The following is a 26403-nucleotide window of genomic DNA, read 5'->3' as shown; positions in this document are numbered from 1 at the left end:
GTTTTCTATATTATCAGTTTAGCGATATTTTACAGGCGCTCAGTGGTTTATCTATAATACAAATGTGGAATTTTGTATTCAATTATCATTTCAGGAGAGAAGTCTGCCCTGAAAATCTAATTTGATTGCTATTCACATTTAAGATGTTATTGAAGTTGTTGTAGTTTTTCATGTTTCGTCTAGTAAACATTAAGTATACTAAAAATACTAACATCACAGTAGACATCTTTCAGTCTGGAAAAAGTAACGTGCTGTGGCAAGCTGGAGCTTTTTAAATGCTTAAGATATTTTACAAGGTATTTCTCAGAGTAACCCGATGGTTTTTCATATTTTTCTAGCTAAAGTTCTGTAGCTAACTCCGACTTTACTGGGAAGATTATCTATTCAGAAAGGGTAATACAGAACATTAGATTTATATATATGCTCCACGCGCCACCGTACCGTGCCTTTCACATTTCTGAGTCTTCAGTCTTTTGACGGATTTGATGCATCCCCCAATAATTCCTCTTTTGTGCTAAACTTATCATCTCGGAGTTGCACTTGCGACATGTGTTCCCCTGTGTTCTCAATTATTTGCTGGATGTATTCCAATCTCTGTCTTGCTCTACAGTTTTTCCCCTTTGCATCTTCCTCAAGTAACACGGAAGTTATTACGTGATATCTTAACAGATGTCCTATCACCCTGTCCCTTCTTCTTGTCAATGTTTTCCATATATTTCTTTCCTAGCCGATTCTGTGGAGAACCTCCTTATTTTTTACGTTATCATTCCACCTAATTTTCAACATTCTTCTTTAGCATCACACCTCAATTGCTTCGATTCTCTTCTGTTCTTGTTTCTCCACAGTACAAGTTTTACTACCATGCAATGCTGAGCTCCACATGTACATCCTCAGAAATTTCTTCCCCAAATGAAGGCCTATGTTTTTTACTAGCAGACTTTTCATGGCCAGGAATGCCATTTTGCCAGCGCTAATACGCTTTTTCTGTCCTCCTTGCTCCGTCCATCATGGATCATTTTACTATCTAGGTAGCAGAATTTCTTAACTTCGTCTGCTTCTTGATCCCAAATTCTGAGGTTAAATTTCTCGCTCTTCTCATTTCTGCTACTTTTCGTTACTTTCGTCTTTCTTCGATTTACTCTCAGTTCATACTCTGCACTCGTTAGACTGTTCATTCCATTCAACACATCCAGTAATTCTTATTCACTTTCACCGTGGATAGCAATGTTATCAGCGAATCTTATCATTGATACCCCTTGAACTTGAACTTTGAAACCTCTCTTGAAGCTATATCTTTGAATTCCCACGTTTGTGTTCAGTTCTAGGCAACGCACACAATGAACGACAGTCGTTAAATCTCTATATGAGCGTCAAATTTTTCCGACTTACTTATCGTGGTCATTTTGCTAAACACATATGTAAGGAAGTAATAAGTTGTGTGACTCTACTTGGAACGTACGCTCTCTGAGTTTTAAAAATAAACCTGTTTGTGATGTACAACGCCTCTCTTGTAGCGTCTGCCACTGGAGTTTGATGTCAACACACGTGCTTATTAAGAAAACCCGTCACGAAACGCGCCTCTCTTCTCTTGCATCTTCTCTGTTTTTTCTGTTAAACCTAATTGCTAAGAATCCGAGACGACGAGGAGTGCTAAAACGAATATGGATTCTGCAAGTTACTGCCTTCGTGCATAAATTACGATTATTTTTTTTAAAAAAATTCGTCAGATGAAACTCAGTTTGACATTTATCTTTGCTACAGGTTTTAACTGACGACCAGATCATTTACATATACTCAAACAGTATAGGGAGCCCAGCAAGCAGTCTATCATTGTCTGGTGACGGAGTCTGTGTCGATAGGGTATCGGAGCTGGATTATAATCATAGCAGCACTAGACTTTCTCTACGATATCTGTGTTGAACTTTGTTTATTACGCAAGTGCTCTTGAAGTGCCGCCTCTAATTTCACATGAGATTAAGCCGCAAAAGGACTCAAAATTTCCACTAGTGACAAGGTGCTGAGCATATATGCTTTCCTTGTTTCACAATACGTATCAGAGAATTAAGAATTCTTGCCTTTGTTACGTTCCACCTGTCATGCTCCGTGTGGCAAGCGAAACATTTTTCTTGAATGACGACGCTGAATAAGTAATATTTCATTAAAATCTTTTCTTTTAATGCAAGCAGAGAACTAGCTTTTTACAATGAATACTCTCAGAAGTGTTGTATCAAATAATTTTCGGGTAAAATTTGTGAACTGTTACTAATACTTAGTTGCGAAAGACTTCTTCTTGTAAACAGCGTAATTTATTTCGTGTTTCACTCCATTTTTCAGCGTGTTATAGTAGGCCCTGTATTTCGATTTTTCTTCGATATTTCTATAGCTTTTCTGTGTATTTACCAACCAGACTTCATTTTCGAGAGAGAGACACAATGAATCAGGTGTCGGTAGAGTGCAAGCTGAATCTCGCTGCACTCTATGGATGGTAATACGTAAATGTACCGACCTCTTTAGTATGTCTTCTGCTCCGGCGTTTGATGACAAATGAAACTAAGGTTCCACCAGAGAGATAACTGTTCAAGTGAAGTTTTAATCGATCGTAAAACACGCCAAGGCAAAAAACACCAACTCTACAGTAAATCTCTAAACCAAACAGATTGATTTACGTAGCTGGCGTAGGAGGTGTAATATGTCATAGGGAATCACAAACAGTTAAAAGCAAAGTTAGTAGTAAGAGCTTCCTTACATTCTAGAGAGAAATCATGCAACAAAAGTCACTCATGGAACAAAGCCTACCTTTGATAGAACAAACTGGCACATATCGAGCAGATTTCAGAAACAACAACACTCCAGATATCGACACCGTCTCTAATGACCTCGTTGTCGACGGGACGTTAAACACTAGTTTCCTGCTCCTCCAGATATCGACAGAATTTTCAGACTCCCGGTACCTCAGTGTATACTGTCCTCCGAAACTACGCTTCAAGTGTTCTGTAGAAAACGGCTTACAGCAACAAGAACAGGACGTCCGCTCCCGGCGAAATACTTTTAATTTCTTCTAAATTGTGAAGCTACGCAGTCGAAATTTAATTTCGATGAGACTTCACAAGCCGACCCCGACTACGTCTCCACCCACAAAATAGCGAAAAAGGGGGCTCTTCCAGTTTCTATAGAACTTACCCAGTTTCATGGCCTGTGAAAAGTTCTGCATTAGTCAAAGTGGTACACTTCTCGTATTTAAGAGGTTCTGCACATACGTCGCGAGTCAGTTGTGGAGGGCGCGGTTGCTGTGCGTTACGTATGTAAGCGAGATGGTGGGGAGCTATCTCGCGCGCGACTGCTCTCAATAAGAGCACATCGCCGCTACAAGGTGGAGAGTCAAAATGGTACTCTTCGCCTTGGTGTTGGCAGCGCTGGCGCTGGGACTTTTCCTGAGCCTCTTGTGGGCCGAGTACTCCAAGCCTGCCAACTTTCCGCCAGGTGAGTGAGTGCAAGAGGAGAACGCGCCCAAGTGCAATGTGTCTCTGCAATCTCAAGGAATCTGTTGAAAAGATAACCTTTTACAATTCTCTCGCGAATTGGCTCATGTTGTCACTCGTTCAACTGTTCGCCATGCGTGAAGACCTGAAAATCGAAATAACCCGAGTATGACTGGTTCCCAAATACGTAATTGCCGACATCCTATCTCTGTTGTTCTTCATATACTATACATAAACGATTTGTCGCATAGGGTAAGAATCAATCTGCAGCTTTTTGCTAATTTCTCTTTGGTGTGATTAACGTCAGCTTCCTCTAACTCTGGAAAAATGTAGCTTAATGTAGATGAATAGGCAAAGTATTCCTGTAATGTTCGAGAGCAATGTTCGTGGTGTGCTGCTTGACACACTATCATAGATTAAATATCTAGGCGTAACGCTGAAAAGCGACATGGAATGGGATGAGCATGTAAGGGTGATAATAGGAAATGCGAAATGTCGACTTCGGTTTACTGGGAGAATTTTATGTAAGTGTAGCTGATCTAAAAGGAGACCGCCTACGGAATACTAGTGTGGTCCATTCTTCAATACCGCTAGAGTGACTGAAATCCCCACCAGGTCGGGTTAAAGAAAAACCTTGAACAAATTCAGAAGCATGTGGGCTAAATTTATTACCGATAGGTTCAATAAAGTCGTGAATATTACTGGAATACTACGGAAACTCAGATGAGAATTCCTGGAGGGAAGACGACGTTTTTTCCTCGAAATACTGCAGAGAGAGTCTACAGAACCGGTATATGCGACAGACTGGAGAACGATTCCACTGCCACGAACGTACTTTTCGATTAAGGACCGCGAAGTGAAGAGCAGGCAGGACTCGTACGGAAGCATATAGTCGTCCTTCTTCGTTCTGTTTGAGAGTGGAACAGGAATGTAAATACCTATGATTTGTACAAGGTACTCTCCGAGATGCACGGTATGGTGGCTTGTGAAGTGTGGTACAGATGCAGAAGAACATGATTCAAGAAATTTCATATAGCGAGTTTTCTACCGTTTGTGTCAGATAATTAATTAATTACAGATTCTATTGAACATGTTCGACATATATTGTTGTAGAGTGGAATTTTCGGAGAAACGACACATTTCCTTAGTGACGGTACGTTTATATGTTGACAATTATGCAAGGCGTTTGGAAATTCCCGTTACAACCAGAAATGGTTCAAATGGTTCTGAGCACTATGGGACTTAACATCTGAGGTCATCAGTCCCCTACAACATAGAACTACTTAAACCTAACTAACCTAAGGACATTACACACATCCATGCCCGAGGCAGGATTCAAACCTGCGACCGTAGCAGGAGCGCGGTTCCGGACTGAAGCGACTAGAACCGCTCGTCCCCAGTGGCCGGCCCGTTACAGTTTTTCGGGGCTCGTAGAGGGGAGTGAGAGCATGGTATTTTGAATAGGAACCCTTGTCCAGAAACGTGCCGTTTCCATTGTAACATTGTTTCAGTTCAGATGTTTAACGCGTCCACGTCTGCTGAGGGAAAGAGAAAAGTTTGAGTTGTTTATCCTGGTATGCAATAGGGTAGATAGGATGACGTTTAATACGTCCTAAGGACTACTTATTGTCGGGTTGTAGACGAAGTTTAATTTAGAGACTCCTGTGGAGACAGTGGGAGATCTGCTGGAAGTGTTCTGGCCACTGCACTAGGAACTGAAGAGGCACCAGGTGGGATGGAGAGTGCATACCAGAACATGTTTTGTAGATACAATGTAACAAGGTAGGCCGGCCGCGGTGGCCGTGCGGTTCTAGGAGCTTCAGTCCGGAACCGCGGGACTGCTACGGTCGCAGGTTCGAATCCTGCCTCGGGTATGGATGTGTGTGATGTCTTTAGGTTAGTTAGGTTTAAGTAGTTCTAAGTTCTAGGGGACTGATGCTCAGATGTTAAGTCCCAAGGTGATCGGAGCCATTTGAACCATTTGAACCTAATACAAATCTTTAGCCGCGTGGGATTAGCCGAGCGGTCTGAGGCGCTGCAGTCATGGACTGTACTTCTGGTCCCGGCGGAGGTTCGAGTCCTCCCTCGGGCATGGGTGTGTGTGTTTGTCCTTAGGATAATTTAGGTTATGTAGTGTATAAGCTTAGGGACTGATGACCATAGCAGTTAAGTCCCATAAGATTTCACACACATCTGAACAACATCTGAACAAATCTTTAAGCAGAAGCGGATGAGTTACAGATCTGAATTGAAACCGTTGTAAAACGGGAACTGTACGTTTCCGCACACGGGTTCCCATTTAAGATATTACGTCCTAGAAGTGTGCAACGGGAATTTCAAAACATCCTATACTGTTATCTTACATATACCAAGTGTCCCTGCTACGAGCAATCAGCTGCATATTATCTGATGCTTTGGCCGATATTTGCAATTTCGTTCTTGAACGAGTAGCTGGAGTCTGACCAGAGAAATACTGCTCGTCGCATAATCATGCGACTGTGCAGCGCTGCTGCAAGGCGGTAGCAGTAAGCGCGGGCCAGGGCGGTGCTGGAGTACTGGCTATGCTTCGTGTTTTACTGTCCCCGTTGACACATAACGAGAAAACGAATGGCGCACTAGACTAATTTGGAACCACTTAATGGAATGGACACGTAAAGTTCCGCTTTAAAACTGAATTTGTTTGTAACGGGATGCAGACCCACACTTTTCGTCGCCGTTAGGCGTCACATTAGCAATATTTCTACATCTACATTTACATGGATAGTCTGCAAATCACATTTAAGTGTCTGGCAGAGGGTGAATCGAACCACCTTCACAATTCTCTATTATTCCAATCTCGTATAGCGCGCAGAAAGAATGAACACCTATATCTTTCCGTACGATCCCTGATTTCCCTTATTTTATCGTGGTGACCGTTTCTCCCTATGTGCGTCGGTGTCAACAAAATATTTTCGCATTCGGAGGAGAAAGTTGGTGATTGGAATTTCGTGAGAAGATTCCGTCGCGACGATAAACGCCTTTCTTTTAATGATTTCCAGCCTAAATCCCGTATCATTTCTGTGACACTCTCTCCCATATTTCGCGATAATACAAAACGTGCTGCCTTTCTTTCAACTTTTTCGATATACGCCGTCAGTCCTATCTGGTAAGGATCCCACACCGCGCAGCAGTATTCCAAAAGAGGACGGACAAGCGTAGTGTAGGCAGTCTCCTTAGTAGGTCTGTTACATTTTCTAAGTGTCTTGCCAATAAAACGCAGTCTTTGGTTAGCCTTCCCCACAATATTTGCTTTGTGTTCCTTACAATTTAAGTTGTTCGTATTTGTAATACCTAAGCATTTACTTGAATTTACGGCTTTTAGATTAGATTGATCTATCGTGTAACCGAAGTTTAACGAGTTCCTTTTAGCAATCATGTGGATGACCTCACACTTTTCGTTGTTTAGGGTCAACTGCCACTTTTGGCATCATTCCGATATTTCTTCTAAATCGTTTTGTAGTTTGTTTTGATCTTCTGATGACTTTATTAGTCGATAAACGACAGCGTCATCTGCAAACAACTGAAGACGGCTACTCAGATTGTCTCCCAAATCGTTTATATAGATAAGGAACAGCAAAGGGCCTATAACACTACCTTGGGGAACGCCAAAAATCACTTCTGTGACAATCGATGACTTTCCGTCAATTACTACGAACTGTGACATCTCTGACAGGAAATCACAAATCCAGTCACATAACTGAGACGATATTCCATAAGCACGCAATTTCACTACGAGTCGCTTGTGTGGTACAGTGTCAAAAGCCTTCCGGAAATCCAGAAATACGGAATCGATCTGAAATCCCTTGTCAATAACACTGACTCCAGTTAAGCGTTGCAAAAATGAAATTGTAAAAAGCTGCTGAAACTGCAGAGAAAATGCGCCTAACGACTCTTAGAAGGGATGTCCTGTATATGTAACTTATATTCAGATTGAAACAATATGAACACATACATTTTGGAATTTTCCATTTTGTATGAAACCAATGAAACAGTCACTAGTGACACATACTTTGCATGTTTTCAATATTCCTGTATTGTTTGGTTCAAATGGCTCTGAGTACTATGGGACTTAACATCTATGGTCATCAGTCCCCATAGAACTTAGAACTACTTAAACCTAACTAACCTAAGGACAGCACACAACACCCAGTCATCACGAGGCAGAGAAAATCCCTCACCCCGCCGGGAATCGAACCCGGGAACCCGGGCGTGGGAAGCGAGAACGCTACCGCACGACCACGAGCTGCGGACTCCTTTATTGTTTAATAGCTTCTTTAGATTCACGGATAGGCGGAACAGATTTTTATAAAATGCGTACCTCTCTATGACACAGCAAGCTTACATTGTGGACGGTGGACAGTTTCAACCCTTGCGCTCTATTTCTGAATACTACAGCTGCTTACGTGCTGTGACTTAACAGTGATAATCTTTTTGAAAGAATAAATGCACTCTGAGCGTTAGGTACATCTCACAGCCGTTTCCTGGCTCTTTTAACCATTCTCTACACCTATCCTCCACAGTTCTAATGCTACTAACCGTTCAGGTTAGCCTGTTCTTATAACTAGTCCCCAATACTACATAGATACATTCTAAAACTGATTCAGGTTCAATGACTGTTCTTTTAATAAGCCCACATTAAAGTTAAATAAGATATTACTCACAAAGTTCTTGACACCTTATGACGTTATCCTAGACTGGGTCTCAAACTCAGAGCCGTGTCTCTCGCGGGACAGATCTGTTACCGACTGAGTCTGACTCATTGCCGGCCTACTAAGCTTCTGGTTTGCTAGAAAGTCTTCCGTAGTTTCAAAATTCCTCACAGCTTTCATGCTTACACTAACAACACTTTGAGAAAAGAAAACCGCAGTCTTTGCTATAGCCTAGGGGTTTCGGTGGTATCCTTTCTCCCATGAGCGCTTGTGCAGCAAGGCATGCAGGAGACCTGCGGTGTGGTTGGAAGGCAGTAGTAAAGTTGTGACAATGTCGTCTGGGTAGCTCAGATGATACGTGAATTTCTTACAAAAGACATGGTTCCGAAGTCTAATCACAGTCCGACTGGTACGAGGGGACTTCAGAAAGTGAATTACGGATGTCCTCCCAAACTAAGACTATCACACATCAAAAGTGGCGCGTAGTAACAAGAGAGAGTGTGTTTTGGGTTTCCTGCGGACACGGTTCTGTTAGGTTTCAGTTATAAGATGCATCACAGCGTGGGACTGAAGTCGCGTGGCAACTCTAATCATATTCCATAGTTTAAGTACGCGGTACAGTACTATTCTTGTGGGAAAAACGTCTAAATTGCATACTGAAATGCGGGGAGAAACTGGCGAGAAATAGACTAAATGCAATATCGCATTTAGTCGTAGTAAAAAGGTGTCAACAATTTGAGCGAGACGGCACACATGTGTTTGGAGCTAGGTCACAGACGACATTGACCACAGGCGACGAGGCCCAGGCAATCGAGGAACTCATTCGCAGCAGTCGCAGATTTTCCGAAGATGAGGATGTTCACAAAGTGGTTCTCGAATGGCTCCGTGATCGGGGAGTGGATTTCTGTTGTCGAGGAACTGAGTAATTGGCAGAACCTTCCGACCGTTGTCTTCAGCGACTTGGTGACTATGTTGAGTAATAGTCTCATGTACGTGTTTCACTTAGAAGTGTAGTGTAGCATTCAATAAAAGTTACGTGGCCTGACATAATAATGTTTAACTTACTGTTTGATGTTATTTCGCATCATTTGCTGACCACGCCTGAGCTAGTATTCGCGCTATTGTGCTCTCCACGGCCAGTTTCTGGTTGCAGAGGGAAGGAGGTTTTTTCCGAACTGGAGATAACGGCCTAGTCTTCGCTAATCCTCCTAACTGGGTAGTGGCCCGGGCAGCTGGGGTGATTTCAAGGGCAAGTAAGCTACTCATGGTGGCCGGTGTTTTCCAATCTCTCTGTAGAGAAAGTTCTGAAAGGCCTGGCAGGAAGCAGCACCTTACAGAAGAACTATAAGCGGCAGCAGGAAATGGTCAACAAAAAAAGCATAGATTTTTCTCCTCACTATGACTGGCTAGAAGGCCTAAATGTTAAACCATTTATTGGTGCGGTTGAGACTTCTTGCAGTCAAGGAGTCGGCTGACGTGCCTCGTGGGTGTAGCTGGTGCCGTGTGCTCTCTGGGATGAAGGAAGTGTTCTAATGTACGTTTCTGCTATCAGTAGTTGGTGGTCAAGGAACTTGATTTTTCCGGTACGGATATTCTACATTAATGAAAGTGTGTTCACATGTATCAGCATGGAATTCTGTTTAGGTATACTCCGGTTTTCTTGGTGGGTGTTGTCTTCAAGTCAGCGTGCATGTGCCAGGTAGGCAGAGCCAGCAAGCTAGCTGAATTATAGTGTTTCAGTGAATGAGCCAGACTTTGCAAGGCTTAATAAGAGTCAATCTCTATATTTAAAAATTCAGCCTGCGTATGTTTGTGGTCGCGAAACCCGAAAATCAGTCGGTCGATTGACGTGAAATTTTGATAAAACGCTGCTTTCAGATACGTGCGTGTTTTTATACACCTATTTTATAAATATATATAATACGTAAACAAACATATAGTATATAGTACGAAATCTCGAAACGTTCTTGACAGATATACATAAATTTTACACGATACCCTAACGAACTTTAAGACAGACAATAGGCTATGTATTTTATAATATATAAATATGCATGTAGTATATAAAGGGGATGATTTGTTGCCAAAAATCTCGAAAACTGCTTGACCGATTTATTAAAAATTTTCACTCGGTACTCTGATAAACGTTTTACAAAAATCATCGAAAAGTTCTTGACCGGTTTACTTCAAATTTTAAACAATACTGTATTACGCATTCGGACTCAGAAACTGAATTTGCTATAACAAAATAAACAAGGCTCAAGGTCAGAGAGAGGGGGAAGAGGGGATGGAGAGAGGGGTGGGAAGAAACTGACACAGAAAGCGGGAAGGAGGAGGTAACTGGAGGAGATGGACAGAGAGAGGGGGAAGAGAAGATGGACAGAGAGAGGGGGGAGGGAGGGGAGGAGGAGGTGAAGTACCAAAAGTACCAAGAGAGGTGAGATGGACAAAGAGAGAGGGAAGCGGAGATGAACAGAGGCTGTGGAGAGGAGATAAATTTAACCAGACTGAGCCACAGTGATTCATGGATGGCTAGGTACATCAGACGAAGCTGCAGGTAATTTCCCCATACTGGAAGTCGCCACGCTGGACCTGAAGAAGAAGATGTCAGTGAGTGTTGTTAGCCTTAATTGTCATTTCCTAACACAGGACTGAGGGAAGACAGGTGGTTGTAGGTCAGTCTGCAATTTCCGAGCGGTTAAGAGAAAATGCAGAAACACGACCTTCCAGTGAAGGTGGATTGATTGCTTGTACCAGCACCAACCTCCGTCGCAGAGCAGCTACGAGAGGCTCGGATTTTGGGATTCGTTAGGATGCTCGCAGCAGGATACTCAAGGATGTCAGAGGTCTGATTAACGCTATTAATTGCTATCAGACTAACTACTGCACTGATAGCTAATTTAAACATTAGAAAAAGCAAAAGATATAACTGATTGCACAACGAAAGTCTGTCTTTGTGGTGAGAGCTAACAGAAATAGCAGTCACTAACTGTTCTGCAAAGTACGAACTATGAGAGTGGCTATCCAAGTGAGAAAAACAGACTTATCGGGGCTTGATCGAAACTGTCGATGAGCGACACGAGTTGGCTCACCAATCCACGGGCACTTTACAGGCTTCATCCAATCTAACGACTGGCCTCTGGCCAACCATATTCAGATTCCTCCCCTTCTCCTGAACGGTAGGTAGGGATGTTTCCGCTGTTTACATTAACAAACTGCAAGTTTGGCACGTGTGACACAATGAAGCTAAACCACTGGGGAGGGGACGTCACAACAGCGTCAGCAGCGGCGCAAATGTTAAGAGGGCAGCTCGGACGTCGGAAGGGTTGGGCGTGATTGTAAAGGGAGCGAATGATATAAGAGCGCTGCAGAAATATTGAGACACGTAACACTTTTAGACAGAATAGGCTACTGAAAGCATGAAGTAGGAGTTGCTGTTAAATAAGGAAATTCTCGAACAAGTTTTGTGGTATAAAAGTGGTGCACAGAGCGAAATAATGTGGTGCATATAGTGGTACGGAGGTATGATAGCAGTTGGTGCGATAAACAACAAATTGGAGACTATAAGTGATAACCCAAAATAAATAATTATAGGCCTATTATTTCTTTTAATCACCTGCACTCGAAATAACTTCGATGAAAGGTAGATGTACTCAAACTGACCTCGCTATCATCGTAAAGGTAACACAGAGCATATTATGTGCATTTGTTGAGGAGTATACCTTTAAAATACTCGGAATCTCAGTGACGAGAATTGTGTACACGTAGCAGATTCTTTCAATAGCACTGTATAGCAAACAGGGTACGTCACATGAGCAAAACATACAAAAATCTTTTCTCAAATAAACGGTTACAATTAACATTTAAAAAGTCATAGTCAGATTAATAAAGTAACCTCACGTTGTAACTGGCACCCGATGACAGGACAAATAAATCCCAGGACATTATAAATCTTGCAGAACAAAATTTTCACTTTGCGGTGGAGTGTGCACTGTTTTGAAACTTTCCGGCAGATTGTGAAATGTTCCTTTCGTCTGCCTTCGAAGCTTCCGTGGCACCCAGGAAATCACTCTTAGGTTTGCACTCTTGGCTACGCGTGGCACGTGAGTTAAATTAGGCTATTTACTACACCACTGATTTAGTCTTAAACTTCATTGCAGACCCAGATTAGTTACGTGCTCTGGTAGACTACGAAATCAATCAAAAGAAGAGTCGCTAGCATCCATTTGACCTACGAAACAAGGTCACTCTTCTCATTACTCCAATATCCATGATCAAAGTCCTCTAGCAATGCAACTACATTGAAAGACTCCATGGTTCTACTACTGTATTGGATTATGTTCACCGATTAAAGTACCTGTATTGGCTCCAAACAACCTCCACCAATAACCTCTACATGAAAAGGCAAGAATATACTTAACGGCCAATAATGGGAAAAAACACAGATACCCTTCACTCTCAAATTTCCAGGGAAACGCTGCCCTCTACACTGCGTATAAATCAAAGTGATTCACAGAGAATACGAAACGATTACATTTATAAATTAATTTCTGCAAGACATTGACCCTAAATTAATTGTTACATCAAATCACGTGTCGGAACTTATTGGTTGCACTTGTACATCGCCACGCAGGATTAGCCGAGCGGTCTAAGGCGCTGCAGTCATGGACTGTGCGGCTGGTCCCGGCGGAGGTTCGTGTCCTCCCTCGGGCATGGGTGTGTGTGTTTGTCCTTAGGATAATTTAGCTTAAGTAGCGTGTAAGCTTAGGGACTGATGACCTTAGCAGTTAAGTCCCATAAGATTTCACACACATTTGAACATTTTTTGAACTTTTACATTTTAATTTGTACACTGATGTCAAAAAATTATAACCACGTGCTTAACAGCATTTTAGTCCATCAGCTGGCTCACCTTTGGATCAAAATACATTAGCGATTCTACGTGGCACGCATTCGACAACCCCTTGGTAGGTTCCCGAAGGTTTCGAGTGGTTGTAATTAAAGTGCAGCTACTCGGAGGGATCCAATGTGGGGTGTAATTATCGGATGGCAGACAAACTTGGTAGATATTCTAATGCATTAATGTAGAATCTATTTACTCTAATAAATAATTCCTATGTTGGCCACCAGGTGCAAATCTGGTGCTGTGAATGCAAGAAAGATGTATACCAATGTTTTCATATATAATGGATTAGGAGTAGCACATGGACAGAAAAGGTCAAACAAATGAGAAAGTCATAATGCTGATTTTCTTATTAATCGCCGCGTACACAATTTGTTCAGTAGGAGCACCAGAGAAGTAGAAGAGATGCTGTACAGCGCCAGATTGCATCTGGTGGCAAAAATTGGAACTAGTGTTTTCCACCATAGATCCGTTTTTTATTAATTTTTTCGCATTCGAAAATCTATCAATTTTCTCTACCGTACCATAATTACAGCCAAGCGTGTCAGATGTGTTATATCGGGTTCAGATCAGACAATTTTGGTGGCCAAACCTCTACGTGAGTTCCTTATCATGCTTCTGAAGTCACTGTTGCTGGGTTACGGCTTGTTATCCTGCAATAGAGTGCCACCATCGCTGAGGAAGACAAGCAGAAAGGCATAAAGGTGATCCGCAATAATTTTCTCGTAGTCCACACCTTTCATGGTGCCTTCGATTACTAGCGCAGGCGAACGTCCAGCAAAGAATACGCGTAATACTGCCCCATCTGGCCACGCCCATGAATAGGTTTATGTTTAGAACAGCCGTTCGCCTGAATGATGGCGAATCCGAACACCACTTTCGACCTGGCATGACAAGAAACGTGCCTCGTCCGGCCAGGCAGAACGTTTCCATTGATCCACTGTCCAATTTCGACGATCCCGTGTCCAATGGAACTGCAATCGACGATGTCGTTGTGTCGTTTTGGGAACACATATGAATCGTCTGATGTGGAGCTCCATGTTCAACAGTGTGCAATGAACGGTGTGAGCTGAAACTCTGGGGCGTGCGCTAGTACTGTAGTCTGCCGTCAGATTTTCCTCAGATAGCTGCCTGTCCAGCTTTACAGAGCGAGGAAGCCTCCATGCTCCACGATCTCTGATGATGTGTGGACACCCAAAATCTTGTCACTTACTCGCGGTTAGCTTCCTCGGCTGTACATCGGTAGAACAGCACGAGTCCTTCATCCACTTTCCACAGACACTCACGACAGTAGCTTGTGAACAGCCTACTATCTTTGCTGTTCCCTAGGTGCTCTTTCTCAGGGGCCGGATCATAACATACTCCCGTTTGTCAAAGTCCCTCATGTCAGTGGATTTCCCCTCCTGAGGTCCATATGGTTACTAGAATGATCCCCATTCGCCTCTGCTCCGTTAAATATATTTTCCTTGCCGCGTCACGTACCCGCGACGCCACCATGACACAGATAATGTAAAGGGCGGCCACAGTCACACAAGAGATGATCCCTGTGGTTAATGGAACCAGGAAGACAGGCTTTTAGGTTAAAACCAAAGTCCAGACAGACAACAATCAAGAAAAATGGAATAAAAGAAGCTTCATATGTACTAAACAGGGATAAAGCTAAGGGTAGTATCAATTTACTTCATCAAAATATCAGAGAGAATAAAAAAGAAAGAAGATGTGTTTCGATTACCTCAAAAATAAGAATTGAATTGACATAATTTGTCTGTCTGAACACTATGTAACTGTGGGGATGGAAAGTGACAGTATAAATGGGTATAATTTAGCATCTTACACTTGCAGATCTAGCATGGATAAAGGACGAGTTGCCATTTACACAAAACAATGGTATAAATACAAAACTGTAGAAGTAAGTAAATTTTGTGTCGATCAGCATTTTTAAGTTTGTGCATGTGGACTACAGCTGGATAATGCAGTGTTGATATTAGCAACAGTGTACAGATCCCCATTAGGAGATTTGGTGCTATCTATAAAATAGTTTGATTCCCTATTATGCTGTCTGTCAGACAAAAAGAAGAAGTTATTAATCTGTGGTGATTTCAATGTAAACTTTCTAAGCAATTCTGACAGTAAAAGTGAACTAGATGTGTTATTAATGACATGTAACTTAGAATCAGTGATCAACTTCCCTGCATGTATAGGTCAAGACAGTAGTACTCTGATAGATAATGCATTTGTACAGCAAGAGGATGTAAAGCTAACACATGCCTTCCCTGTGATAAATGGACTATCAGACCATGATGTACAATTGATTAACCTACAAAACCTAGTAGGGTGTGCAGTTCAGAAACCTTTAAGTAAACGTGTAAGGCTGATCAACCCTGTATCTACAAAGCACTTCAGAGAAAGTTCAAGGAATGTTAATTGGGGAGATGTATATAATGAGCCAAATGCTAATGATAAATGCAACACATTTCTTGATAAATTTATATCCCTTTTTGAACATTGTTACCCCAAAAAAGTTATTAAATGTAACACCAAACAGTTTTCAAAGAAACCTAGAATTACTAGAGATATTAAAACGTCTTCAGAAAGAGGAAGAAAATTGAATGAGATAGCAAGTATTAGTAAAGATCCAGAAGTAATTTTAGTTGATAAAAATTATTGTAACACACTGAGAAAAGTCAGAAAATAAAAAAAAGTATATTAGAGGTGAAATTAACAATTCAGGCAATAAAATCACATCAATATGGAATGTTGTGAGAAAAGAGATAGGAAAGGTAACAACTGGGGTAGGTAGTATTACTATTAAAGAGAATGAGACGATAATAACCAGCAGTGCACAAGTAGCTAAAGTATTTAACAACCATTTCTTAGGTGTAGGTGAAAAAAGTAGTGTAGTTCGAAAGAAAAAGCCAAGCAGTACATCGGAGCGTCAGTTTTAAGAAATCCTTGTCAGATTAATTTTCATCTAACAACCTCTCGTGAAGTGAGGAAACTCATTAAATCTTTGAAAAATAAATGTTCTGTTGAAGTAGATGACATCTCTAACAGGATATTAAAACAAGGTGGAGGAGTTATAGCTGAATTTCTGAGTCACATCTGTAATGCGTCACTAACTCAAGGTATTTTCTCAGACATGTTAAAATATGCCATTGTTAAGCCTCTCTACAAAAAAGGAGACACCATGGATGTCAATAATTACTGACAGTATCCTTGCCTACAGCATTTTCAAAAATCCTTGGGAAAGTAATGAACTCAAGAGTGGTTAGCCATCTCAACAGTAATGGGATACTTAGTAAATCACAGTTTGTATTTCAAAGTGCTGTTCTACTGAAATAGCAACATGCAATTTCACTGCCCACATAACAGAGTCCTTAAACAGTAAAATGTCACCAATACGAATTTTCTTTGACTTATCCAAAGCTTTTGACTGTGTGAACCCTGACATTATGTTACAGAAATTACAATTCTATGGTATAAATGGAACAGCATATGAGTGGTTTAAGTCATATCTACAGAACAGGAAGGGAAAAGTTCCCTTATACGGATTAAGTGATTTAAGGAAGTTTCCCACTTCATATAACTGGGGTGACATTACATTAGGTGTTCCACAGGATTCAGTCATGGGTCTCCTTCTATTCTTGATATATGTGAATGACCTCCCTTCTTATCCGAAACAAGGAGCTAAAGTGACGCTGTTTGCTCATGATACAAGCATCATTATTAATCCAGTAAAAGAAACTCCAATAGAAAATGATACTAATAATGTCTTTGGAAAAACTATTGATTGTTTTTCTGCGAATCGACTTGCTCCAAACTTTGAAGAAACACCGTACATACAATTTTCAACTGCAGGGAGTATTGTTCCTTCAATAAATCTAACACTTCAGCAGAAGTCAGTAGCCAGGATAGAGCACACTAAGTTTTTGGGTGTACATATAGATGAGAATCTTAATCGGAAAATTCATATTTTGGATATCCTAAAGCGACTAGGTTCAGTAACTTTTGCAATCAGAATAATTTCTAATTTTGAGGATATAGAAATTAGCAAGGTAACATACTTCGCATAGTTTCACTCTCTGATGTCATGCAGAATAATGTTTTGGTTTAACTCAACGCTTAGGCACAAAGTATTCACTGCTCAAAAGACAGTGATCTGAATAATGTGTGGGCCTCATAGTCACACATCTTGTAGGCATCTGCTGTATTGGTTAGGATTTCTTACAACAACCTCACAGTACATTTCCTCAGCAATGTAATTTATTCTCAACGACAGTTTAAAAACAACAGTGACATTCATGGTTATAATGCCAGAAGAAAGAAAGACGTACACTATCCTCTACTTAACCTATCTTTATGCTGCTGCTGTAAAACTTTTCGATAAATTACCAGATGAAATAAAATGTCTGATAGACAGCAATAATAGTTTCAAAAATAAATTGAAATCATATCTCCTTGACAACTCCTTCTATACCATAGATGAAATCTTGAATAAGAATAAATAAATCTGTAGGTATAATATAGACATTTTGTGCCATTTAAGGGAATGGGGTAGGTAAAAAAAATGCACCTGATACGTCCCGCATCATAACGGTTTCCGTGAGACTGATGAATGAAACACGTAACTAGCTAACTAACAGACATTCAGTTTCGCGGTGGACTGTGGTCATAATGTTTTGGTTGTTAACGTAGTTACAAAAAAGTGTGAAAATAGTCTCGTCTGTACTTTTACAGGAGTGTTCTTCGTAGATGGAGAACTGTGGAAGGAACAACGCCGCTTTAGCCTTCGGCATCTGCGCGATTTCGGCTTTGGACGTCGTTCTAAACAACTGGAAGCTGAAATAGAAGCTGAAGTGAAGGATTTGCTTGAAATGATCCGCGGTGAACGAGAGGGGGAGGTAAGATTTCGAGGACAAATAAATTCTGTAAACAGACTTAATGTCTCCGATTTATAATTTGTTGAATGACAGTTAATGAGAGATTTGTGTGATAACCGGGAGATAAATTGCTAATCCTTATTACTTAGGTAATCAGGAAGAGGAAACACAGTTGGCTTTGGCACTGCGCGGGATTAGCCGAGCGGTCTCAGGCGCTGCAGTCATGGACTGTGCGGCTGGTCCCGGCGGAGGTTCGAGTCCTCCCTCGGGCATGGGTGTGTGTGTTTGTCCTTAGGATAATTTAGGTGAAGTAGTGTGTAAGCTTAGGGACTGATGACTTTAGCAGTTAAGTCCCATAAGATTTCACACACATTGGAACATTTGGCTTCGACACTGGATGTGAAGAGACTGTTTACTGATGGACGCTATGGAAGGAAGGGTGAATGGAGGAAGAAGAAGAGATTGCAGAAGATACCAATTGATGGACAGCATAATGATGGAAACAAAATTATGACAAAACGAAGAGGGTAGCAAATGATGGGTCTGCATTGACAGCTGCAAGTGAAGACCTACTTTAGGGCAGAGCTATGATAATAACGATGAAGATGATAACGATGAGTACTAAGGAGCGCAGCAGTTCGGTCGTTTCACTGTTGTAACGTATGTGTGAGCACTGACTGCTGGCCGTGGTACGCGTCGTTGTGTCCGCATGTACAGACAGATTCCTTGAGGTCGGTGGTCAGCATCCTCATATTTTGACTGAGTGATGTATCTGCCGCTCTCCACCCATCCCGTCGCTCCGTCTTATTCTCTGCCCTCCAGGGCTTGGCGGATAATGCAACAACTGTTATGGATCAGAAGTCGGCCAAGTAACAGTTTGCGAGATTTAATTACAAAAAAGGAGAAGAGCCTGTAATGAAGATTTTTATTGTTAAGTCCCACGTTTTGATGAGCTTATGCAAATGGTGATGGACCTGACGGGATACCAATTCGATTCTACACAGAGTACGCGAAAGAACTTGTCCCCCTTCTAACAGCCGTGTACCGCAAGTCTCTAGAGGAACGGAAGGTTGCAAATGATTGGAAAAGACCACAGGTAGTACCAGTCTTCAAGAAGGGTCGTCGAGCAGATGCGCAAAACTGTAGACCTATATCTCCGACGTCGATATGTTGTAGAATTTTAGAACATGTTTTTGCTCGCGTATCATGTCGTTTCTGGAAACCCAGAATCTACTCTGTAAGAATCAACATGGATTCCGGAAACAGCGATTGTGTGAAACCCAACTCGCTTTATTTGTTCATGAGACCCAGAAAATATTAGATACAGGCTCCCAGGTAGATGCCATTTTCCTTGACTTCCGGAAGGCGTTCGATACAGTTCCGCACTGTCGCCTGATAAACAAAGTAAGAGCCTACGGAATATGAGACCAGCTGTGTGGCTGGATTGAAGAGTTTTTAGCAAACAGAACACAGCATGTTGTTCTCAATGGAGAGACGTCTACAAACGTTAAAGTAACCTCTGGCGTGCCACAGGGGAGTGTTATGGGACCATTGCTTTTCACAATATATATAAATGACCTAGTAGATAGTGTCGGAAGTTCCATGCGGCTTTTCTCGGATGAAGCTGTAGTATACAGAGAAGTAGCAGCATTAGAAAATTGTAGCGAAATGCAGGAAGGTCTGCAGCGGATAGGCACTTGGTGCAGGGAGTGGCAACTGACCCTTAACATAGACAAATGTAATGTATTGCGAATACTTAGAAAGAAGGATCCTTTATTGTATGATTATGTGATAGCGGAAGAAACACTGGTAGCAGTTACTTCTGTAAAATATCTGGGAGTGTGCGTGCGGAACTATTTGAAGTGGAATGATCATATAAAATTAATTGTTGGTAAGGCGGGTACCAGGTTAAGATTCATTGGGAGAGTCCTTAGAAAATGTAGTCCTTAGAAAATGTAGTCCATCAACAAAGGAGGTTGCTTAAAAAACACTCGTTTGACCTATACTTGAGTATTGCTCATCAGTGTGGGATCCGTACTGGGTTGGGTTGATGGAGGAGACAGAGAAGATCCAAAGAAGAGCAGCGCGTTTCGTCACAGGGTTATTTGGTAAGCGTAATAGCGTTACGGAGATGTTTAGCAAACTCAAGTGGCAGACTCTGCAAGAGAGGCGCTCTGCATCGCGGTGTAGCTTGCTGTCCAGGTTTCGAGAGGGTGCGATTCTGGATGAGGTATCGAATATATTGCTTCCCCCTACTTATACCTCCCGAGGAGATCACGAATGTAAAATTAGAGAGATTCGAGAGCGCACGGAGGCTTTCCGGCAGTCGTTCTTCCCGCGAACCATATGGGACTGGAACAGGAAAGGGAGGTAATGACAATGGCACGTAAAGTGCCCTCCGCCACACACCGTTGGGTGGCTTGCGGAGTATAGATGTAGATTTAGATGTAGACTCCAACTGAAAAAATATTAATTACATGTGTTAACTATGTGTTATGACCTTCTCGTATAGCGTAACACGCAGCGTGTTAGCTTGCAAGACAGAGAGATGCGCCAGATCCGAATCGAATGCGTGCAGCGGATTAACGACCATGGGCTGGTACACCGGCCAGCATGAGTGTGGTTTTTAGATGGTTTCCTGCGCGCGTTTAGGCAAATTTTGGGCTAGTTCCAAGATTCCACCTCAGTTAAAATGCACACGACTAGATAAAAAACCATGCACTATCTGATGTCAGAAAATATTATTAGACAATTGTTATTAAATAGTGATGATTGATTGCAATTTGGTGTTGTAATGCAGATTGTTTAAAAGTCAGATGTGGTTGGCTCACGACGTGCGCTCTTGCACACATAAAAATTATTAAGCATCAGATTGGTAAGGGGAACCAACATTTACTTGCGTGGCTCCCTTTCCCGTTTAGAAAGTGCCGCGTACCATTGCGGAACAACGAAGCTATGTGCGAGCGATGTATGATTCGAGAGGTGAAGTTTGCTAAGAAATTTCCGGACGTCAATCGCACTGAAAATGTACCAATGGCTAGTTTAAAACTGAGTTTGAATATTACAAGGGGGGAATATAGCTAATTTGTTAACGTAGGCCTCGACTGTTCTGTCCACACAATGACACATCGGAGACTGAGGTGGTCCAACTACCAAAGCAAACACAAATTTAGAGTAATTGGCACTATAATTACGAGCCTGGATTTAAAACGCATATAACACGTTAACACTTGCGTCAGTAACAATGACAGAGCCTGAGTGGTTTGTTATATCCACGTTGTTGTTGTGGTCTTCAGCCCTGAGACTGGTTTGATGCAGCACTCCATGCTACTCTATCCTGTGCAAGCTTCTTCATCTCCCAGTAACTACTGCAACCTACATCCTTCTGAATCTGCTTAGTGTATTCATCTCTTGGTATCTCTCTACGATTTTTACCCTCCACGCTGCCCTCCAATACTAAATTGGTGATCCCTTGATGCCTCAGAACATGTCCTACCAAAAGATCCCTTCTTCTTGACAAGTTGTGCCACAAACATCTCTTCTCCCCAATTCTATTCAATACCTCCTCATTAGTTATGTGATCTACCCATCTAATCTTCAGCATTCTTCTGTAGCACCACATTTCGAAAGCTTCTATTCTCTTCTTGTCCAAACTATTTATCGTCCATGTTTCACTTCCATACATGGCTACACTCCATACAAATACTTTCAGAAACGACTTCCTGACATTTAAATCTATACTCGATGTTAACAAATTTCTCTTCTTCAGAAACGTTTTCCTTGCCATTGCCAGTACACATTTTACATCCTCTCTACTTCGACCATCATCAGTTATTTTGCTCCCCAAATAGCAAAACTCCTTTACTACTTTAAGTGTCTCATTTCCTAATCTAATTCCCTCAGCATCACCCGACTTAATTCGACTACATTCCATTATCCTCGTTTTGATTTCGTTGATGTTCATCTTATATCCTACTTTCAAGAATCCATCCATTCCGTTCAACTGCTCTTCCAAGTCCTTTGCTGTCTCTGACAGAATTACAATGTCATCGGCGAACCTCAAAGTTTTTATTTCTTCTCCATGCATTTTAATAGCTACTCCGAATTTTTCTTTTGTTTTCTTCACTGCTTGCTCAGTATACAGATTGAATAACATCGGGGAGAGGCTACAGCCCTGTGTCACTCCCTTCCCAACCACTGTTTCCCTCTCGCGTCCCTCGACTCTTATAACTGCCATCTGGTTTCTGTACAAATTGTAAATAGCCTTTCGCTCCCTGTATTTTACCCCTGCCGCCTCCAGAATTTGAAAGAGAGTATTCCAGTCAACGTTTTCAAAAGCCTTCTCTAAGTCTACAACTGCTACAAACGTAGGTTTGCCTTTCCTTAATCTAGATTCTAAGATAAGTCGTAGGCTCTGAGCACCATGGGACTGAACATCTATGGTCATCAGTCCCCTAGAACTTAGAACTACTTAAACCTAACTAACCTAAGGACAGCACACAACACCCAGTCATCACGAGGCAGAGAAAATCCCTGACCCTAAGTCGTAGGGTCAGTATTACCTCACGTGTTCCAATATTTCTACGGAATCCAAACTGATCTTCCCCGAGGTTGGTTTCTACTAGTTTTTCCATTCGTCTGTAACGAATTCGCGTTAGTATTTTGCAGCCGTGACTTATTAAACTGATAGTTCGGTAATTTTCGCATCTGTCAACACCTGCTTTCTTTGGGATTGGAATTATTATATTCTTCTTGAAGTCTGAGGGTATTCCGCCTCTCTTATATACCTTGCTCACCAGATAGTAGAGTTTTGTCAGGACTGATTTTCCAAGGCTGTCAGTAGTTCTTATGGAATGTTGTCTACTCCCGGGGCCTTGTTTCGACTCAGGTCTTTCAGTGCTCTTCTAAACTCTTCACGCAGTATCATATCTTGCATTTCCTCTTCATCTACATCCTCTACCATTTCCATAATATTGTCCTCAAGTACATCGCCCTTGTATAGACCCTCTATACACTCCTTCCACCTTTCTGCTTTCCCTTCTTTGCTTAGAACTGGGTTTCCATCTGGACTCTAGATATTCATACAAGTGGTTCTCTTTTCTCCAAAGGTCTCTTTAATTTTCCTGTAGGCAGTATCTATCTTACCCGTAGTGAGATAAGCCTCTAGATCCTTACATTTGTCATCTAGCCATCCCTGCTTAGCCATTTTGCACTTCCTGTCGATCTCATTTCGAGACGTTTGTATTCCTTTTTGCCTGCTTCATTTACTGCATTTTTATATTTTCTCCTTTCATCAATTAAGTTCAATATTTCCTCTGTTACCCAAGGATTTCTAGTAGCCCTCTTCTTTTTACCTACTTTCTCCTCTACTGCCTTCACTACTTCATCCCTCAAAGCTACCCTTTCTTCTTCTACTGTATTTCTCTGCACCATTCCTGTCAATTGTTCCCTTATGCTCTCCCTGAAACTCTGTACAACCTCTGGTTTAGTGAGTTTATCCAGGTCCTATCTCCTTAAATTCCCACCTTTTTGCAGTTTCTTCAGTTTTAATCTACAGTTCATAACTAATAGATTATGGTCAGAGTCCACATCTGCCCCTGGAAATGTCTTACAATTTAAAATCTGGTTCCTAAATCTCTGACTTACCATTGTATAATCTCTCTGAAACCTGTCATTATGCATAAAAGTTTATAATTCACGCGGAAATGTCCATTCTTTAACCACTCCGTGTTTTTCACACATACGAGTCTCACATACAACAAAATGACAGTATTTCACAATAGATTCAAACAAATTACAAATCTTATAATGACGCCTATGTAATGGTGCGTCTATATTACACAGAAGATACCGTCCGGCAGTGGACGATGGGTTGCGCGCTTGTTTTTTGTAATATTCAAATGTCTTCAGAGTCTGTCTTTAATATCGATGTATTTACATGCGCGCTGAATTAGTCTATAGTTTCTTTGGCGCGTCAGTAGCGCTGGATTCATTTCTCCCTGTAAATCGACAAACTACTTCATTACAATGCGTGGTTAAATGTTATAAATTGGCAAATAAATGGTTCTTGGCCTCTTTCATTACTCAAATCAGTGTTTTATGTGACGAGACGTGGCGATGTGAAAATACAACATCTCAACTACGAAGAAGTTATGCAAATTGGTCATAAAATGATGCCCAAACAGGTATCGACGGAAAATGCGAAATCGTTAACTTTGGCGGCCGTTGGATGAGTGTTTGATGCTGCAGCGCAATTTCACAGCGCAGCTAACAGGGACAGTAAACAGAGGGCATGTCGATACCAGAACATGAAGTTTTTACGAGATTCATTCCGTGTCCTGAGTAGGAGAGTAACTAAGCCTCGCAGACAGCCGCGTGAACAATATATGCAGATGTCAGCACTTGAGAGAAAACGTGCAGTTGGGCTGAAAGAAGCCGGTTGAAGTAATTGGCGAATCGCTCGACGGTTGAATGGGAACAATGCCATTACAGACGATGGGAATGGGTTCAAATGGTTCAAATGGCTCTGAGCACTATGGGACTTAACATCTGAGGTCATCAGTCCGCTAGACTTAGAACTACTTAAACCTAACTAACCTAAGGACATCACACACATCCATGCCCGAGGCAGGATTCGAACCTGCGACCGTAGCAGCAGCGCGGTTCCGGACTGAAACGCCTAGAACCGCTCGTTCACAGCGGCCGGCTTGCTGGATCTCTACCAAACTGAGAATATTTGGAACATTATATGCAGGAACCTCGGGAATTTGACGATCTAACGCTCTGATTGGACAGAATTTGGGACGATGTCCCTCAGAGGGACATCCAACAACTCTATCAATCAATGCAAAGCCGAGTAACTGCAGGCATAACGGCCAGAGGGAGACCAACGCATGATTTACTTGTACATTTTGTGAAGCTTTTTCATATGGTGAAATCGTCCAAATTTCTGAAATTGTACTTATTTGTTTTTCGGTAAAAGTACATCAAAATTATCGATTTCCATTCCATTCGGATAATTTCTTTGTGGCGCGTGGTTTTTTTGTTGTCTTAGAGAGTACTTCCATCATATATTACAACTAAAAAGCATTACTATATGAATTAAATTAATAAAAATCTCATAGTCGCGTTCCTAAGTTCTGCCGATGGCGTTGACACAAACGAATCACTGGTAGGCAGAATTTCATCGAACTGCTTCAGTATAAGTCATTAGCAGAAAGTACTTTGCCTTTAACTGGCAGTGTACAGGTGCCGAGTGGTTGTGCCTGAGTAGTAGGTAGGCACACCTAGAGTAGTAGTTAATGTATCAAGGAAGGTAGCCCGAGCTAGACGTGGGCCGACATGTACTGAAGCTACCAGCCGAAAGTTGTGTTCTGGGCCGGAGTGTTGATCTGCCTGTGGGCAGTACTTCACCTTAATTCTCATCACTAGAGGCATTACCTTCCACTAGCGTTACACAATATTTACTACGAGTGTATACATATGTCGGATAATTCACTCTTTATCTTGACAGTTGGGTTGTTTGTTGGCAGTTTTCGTTTCCTTTGCATAATATGCTCTTTTCTACTACACTGAAAGAAACACACTCTTCTCAAGAATGTTCCTTTCCAAAAGCATTCCCGTGTAATCTTAAGTAACGTTTAGTTTCGCTTAGAACTGCACATTTCTTCTCTGTTGAGTCATAAATTTTCTTGTTATCAAGCTGATCTATTAAAAATTGCTGACCATGTACTGCACATATCGTATAATGTGGGGTATAGAGCAATAACAAGCCTTGAGTCGGCTTCCTCAGCCCTGAATTTGCAATGGATTTCCGGAAGGTGCCTGTCCGAATCAGCACCACTCTCCACTTTTCCTGGCTGAGATTCAATGTGGCTTGTGGACCCCTCCGACAGAAACATCACACGCTTTTAGTAACATTTCCAGATTACTGAGTTTCAAAAATGTTCAAAATGTTCAAAGAGACCAAACTGCTGAGGTCATCGGTCCCTAGACTTAAACGTACTTAAACTAACATATGCTAAGAACAACACACACACACCCATGTCCGAGGGAGGACTCGAACCTCCGACGGGAGCGGCCCCGCAGTTCATGACATGGCGCCTCAAAACCGCGCGGCCACTACTCGCGGCTCAAAAATACAACAATAATCATCTTGATTTCACTTAGCTACTATGTGCTGCTGCAGCCGTCACGTCCCACCCTGAGCGCCTTACAAACACTGTCAAAAAAACATGATTGATCTTATAATCGCGCGGGTGATGGTGTATTTGAAAATAAAATTGAAACGGGTCATTTGTGGGATATGAGAAGTTTTTACAATGAAAACATCGTTGGAAGAACAAATATTTCATTTAATAGTCTCATAATGACTGAGAACTTATGCACAAAGAACGATATTAAAACATTAGCTGTACAATTCAAATTATACGTAACAATACATCCGGAAGTTA

The 26403-nt window shown here is 41.7% G+C and overlaps 1 protein-coding gene across 1 annotated transcript in view; it reads left to right on the top strand.

Annotated features, from left to right (window-relative positions):
- The first annotated feature begins 3280 nt into the window (after window positions 1-3280).
- Window positions 3281-26403, top strand: part of LOC126262382 (probable cytochrome P450 304a1) — a 99642-nt gene continuing 76519 nt past the window's right edge. Inside the window, exons 1-2 of the mRNA XM_049958979.1 lie at window positions 3281-3480; window positions 17808-17971. Of these exons, the coding sequence (XP_049814936.1) occupies window positions 3384-3480; window positions 17808-17971 (261 nt within the window). The 5' untranslated portion in view covers window positions 3281-3383. The remainder of the gene's footprint in view (window positions 3481-17807; window positions 17972-26403) is intronic.

Source organism: Schistocerca nitens, chromosome 6 (genome assembly GCF_023898315.1).
Source record: "Schistocerca nitens isolate TAMUIC-IGC-003100 chromosome 6, iqSchNite1.1, whole genome shotgun sequence".
NCBI classification, from domain to species: Eukaryota; Metazoa; Arthropoda; class Insecta; order Orthoptera; family Acrididae; genus Schistocerca; species Schistocerca nitens.
This window is presented reverse-complemented; position numbering and strand designations above follow the sequence as displayed.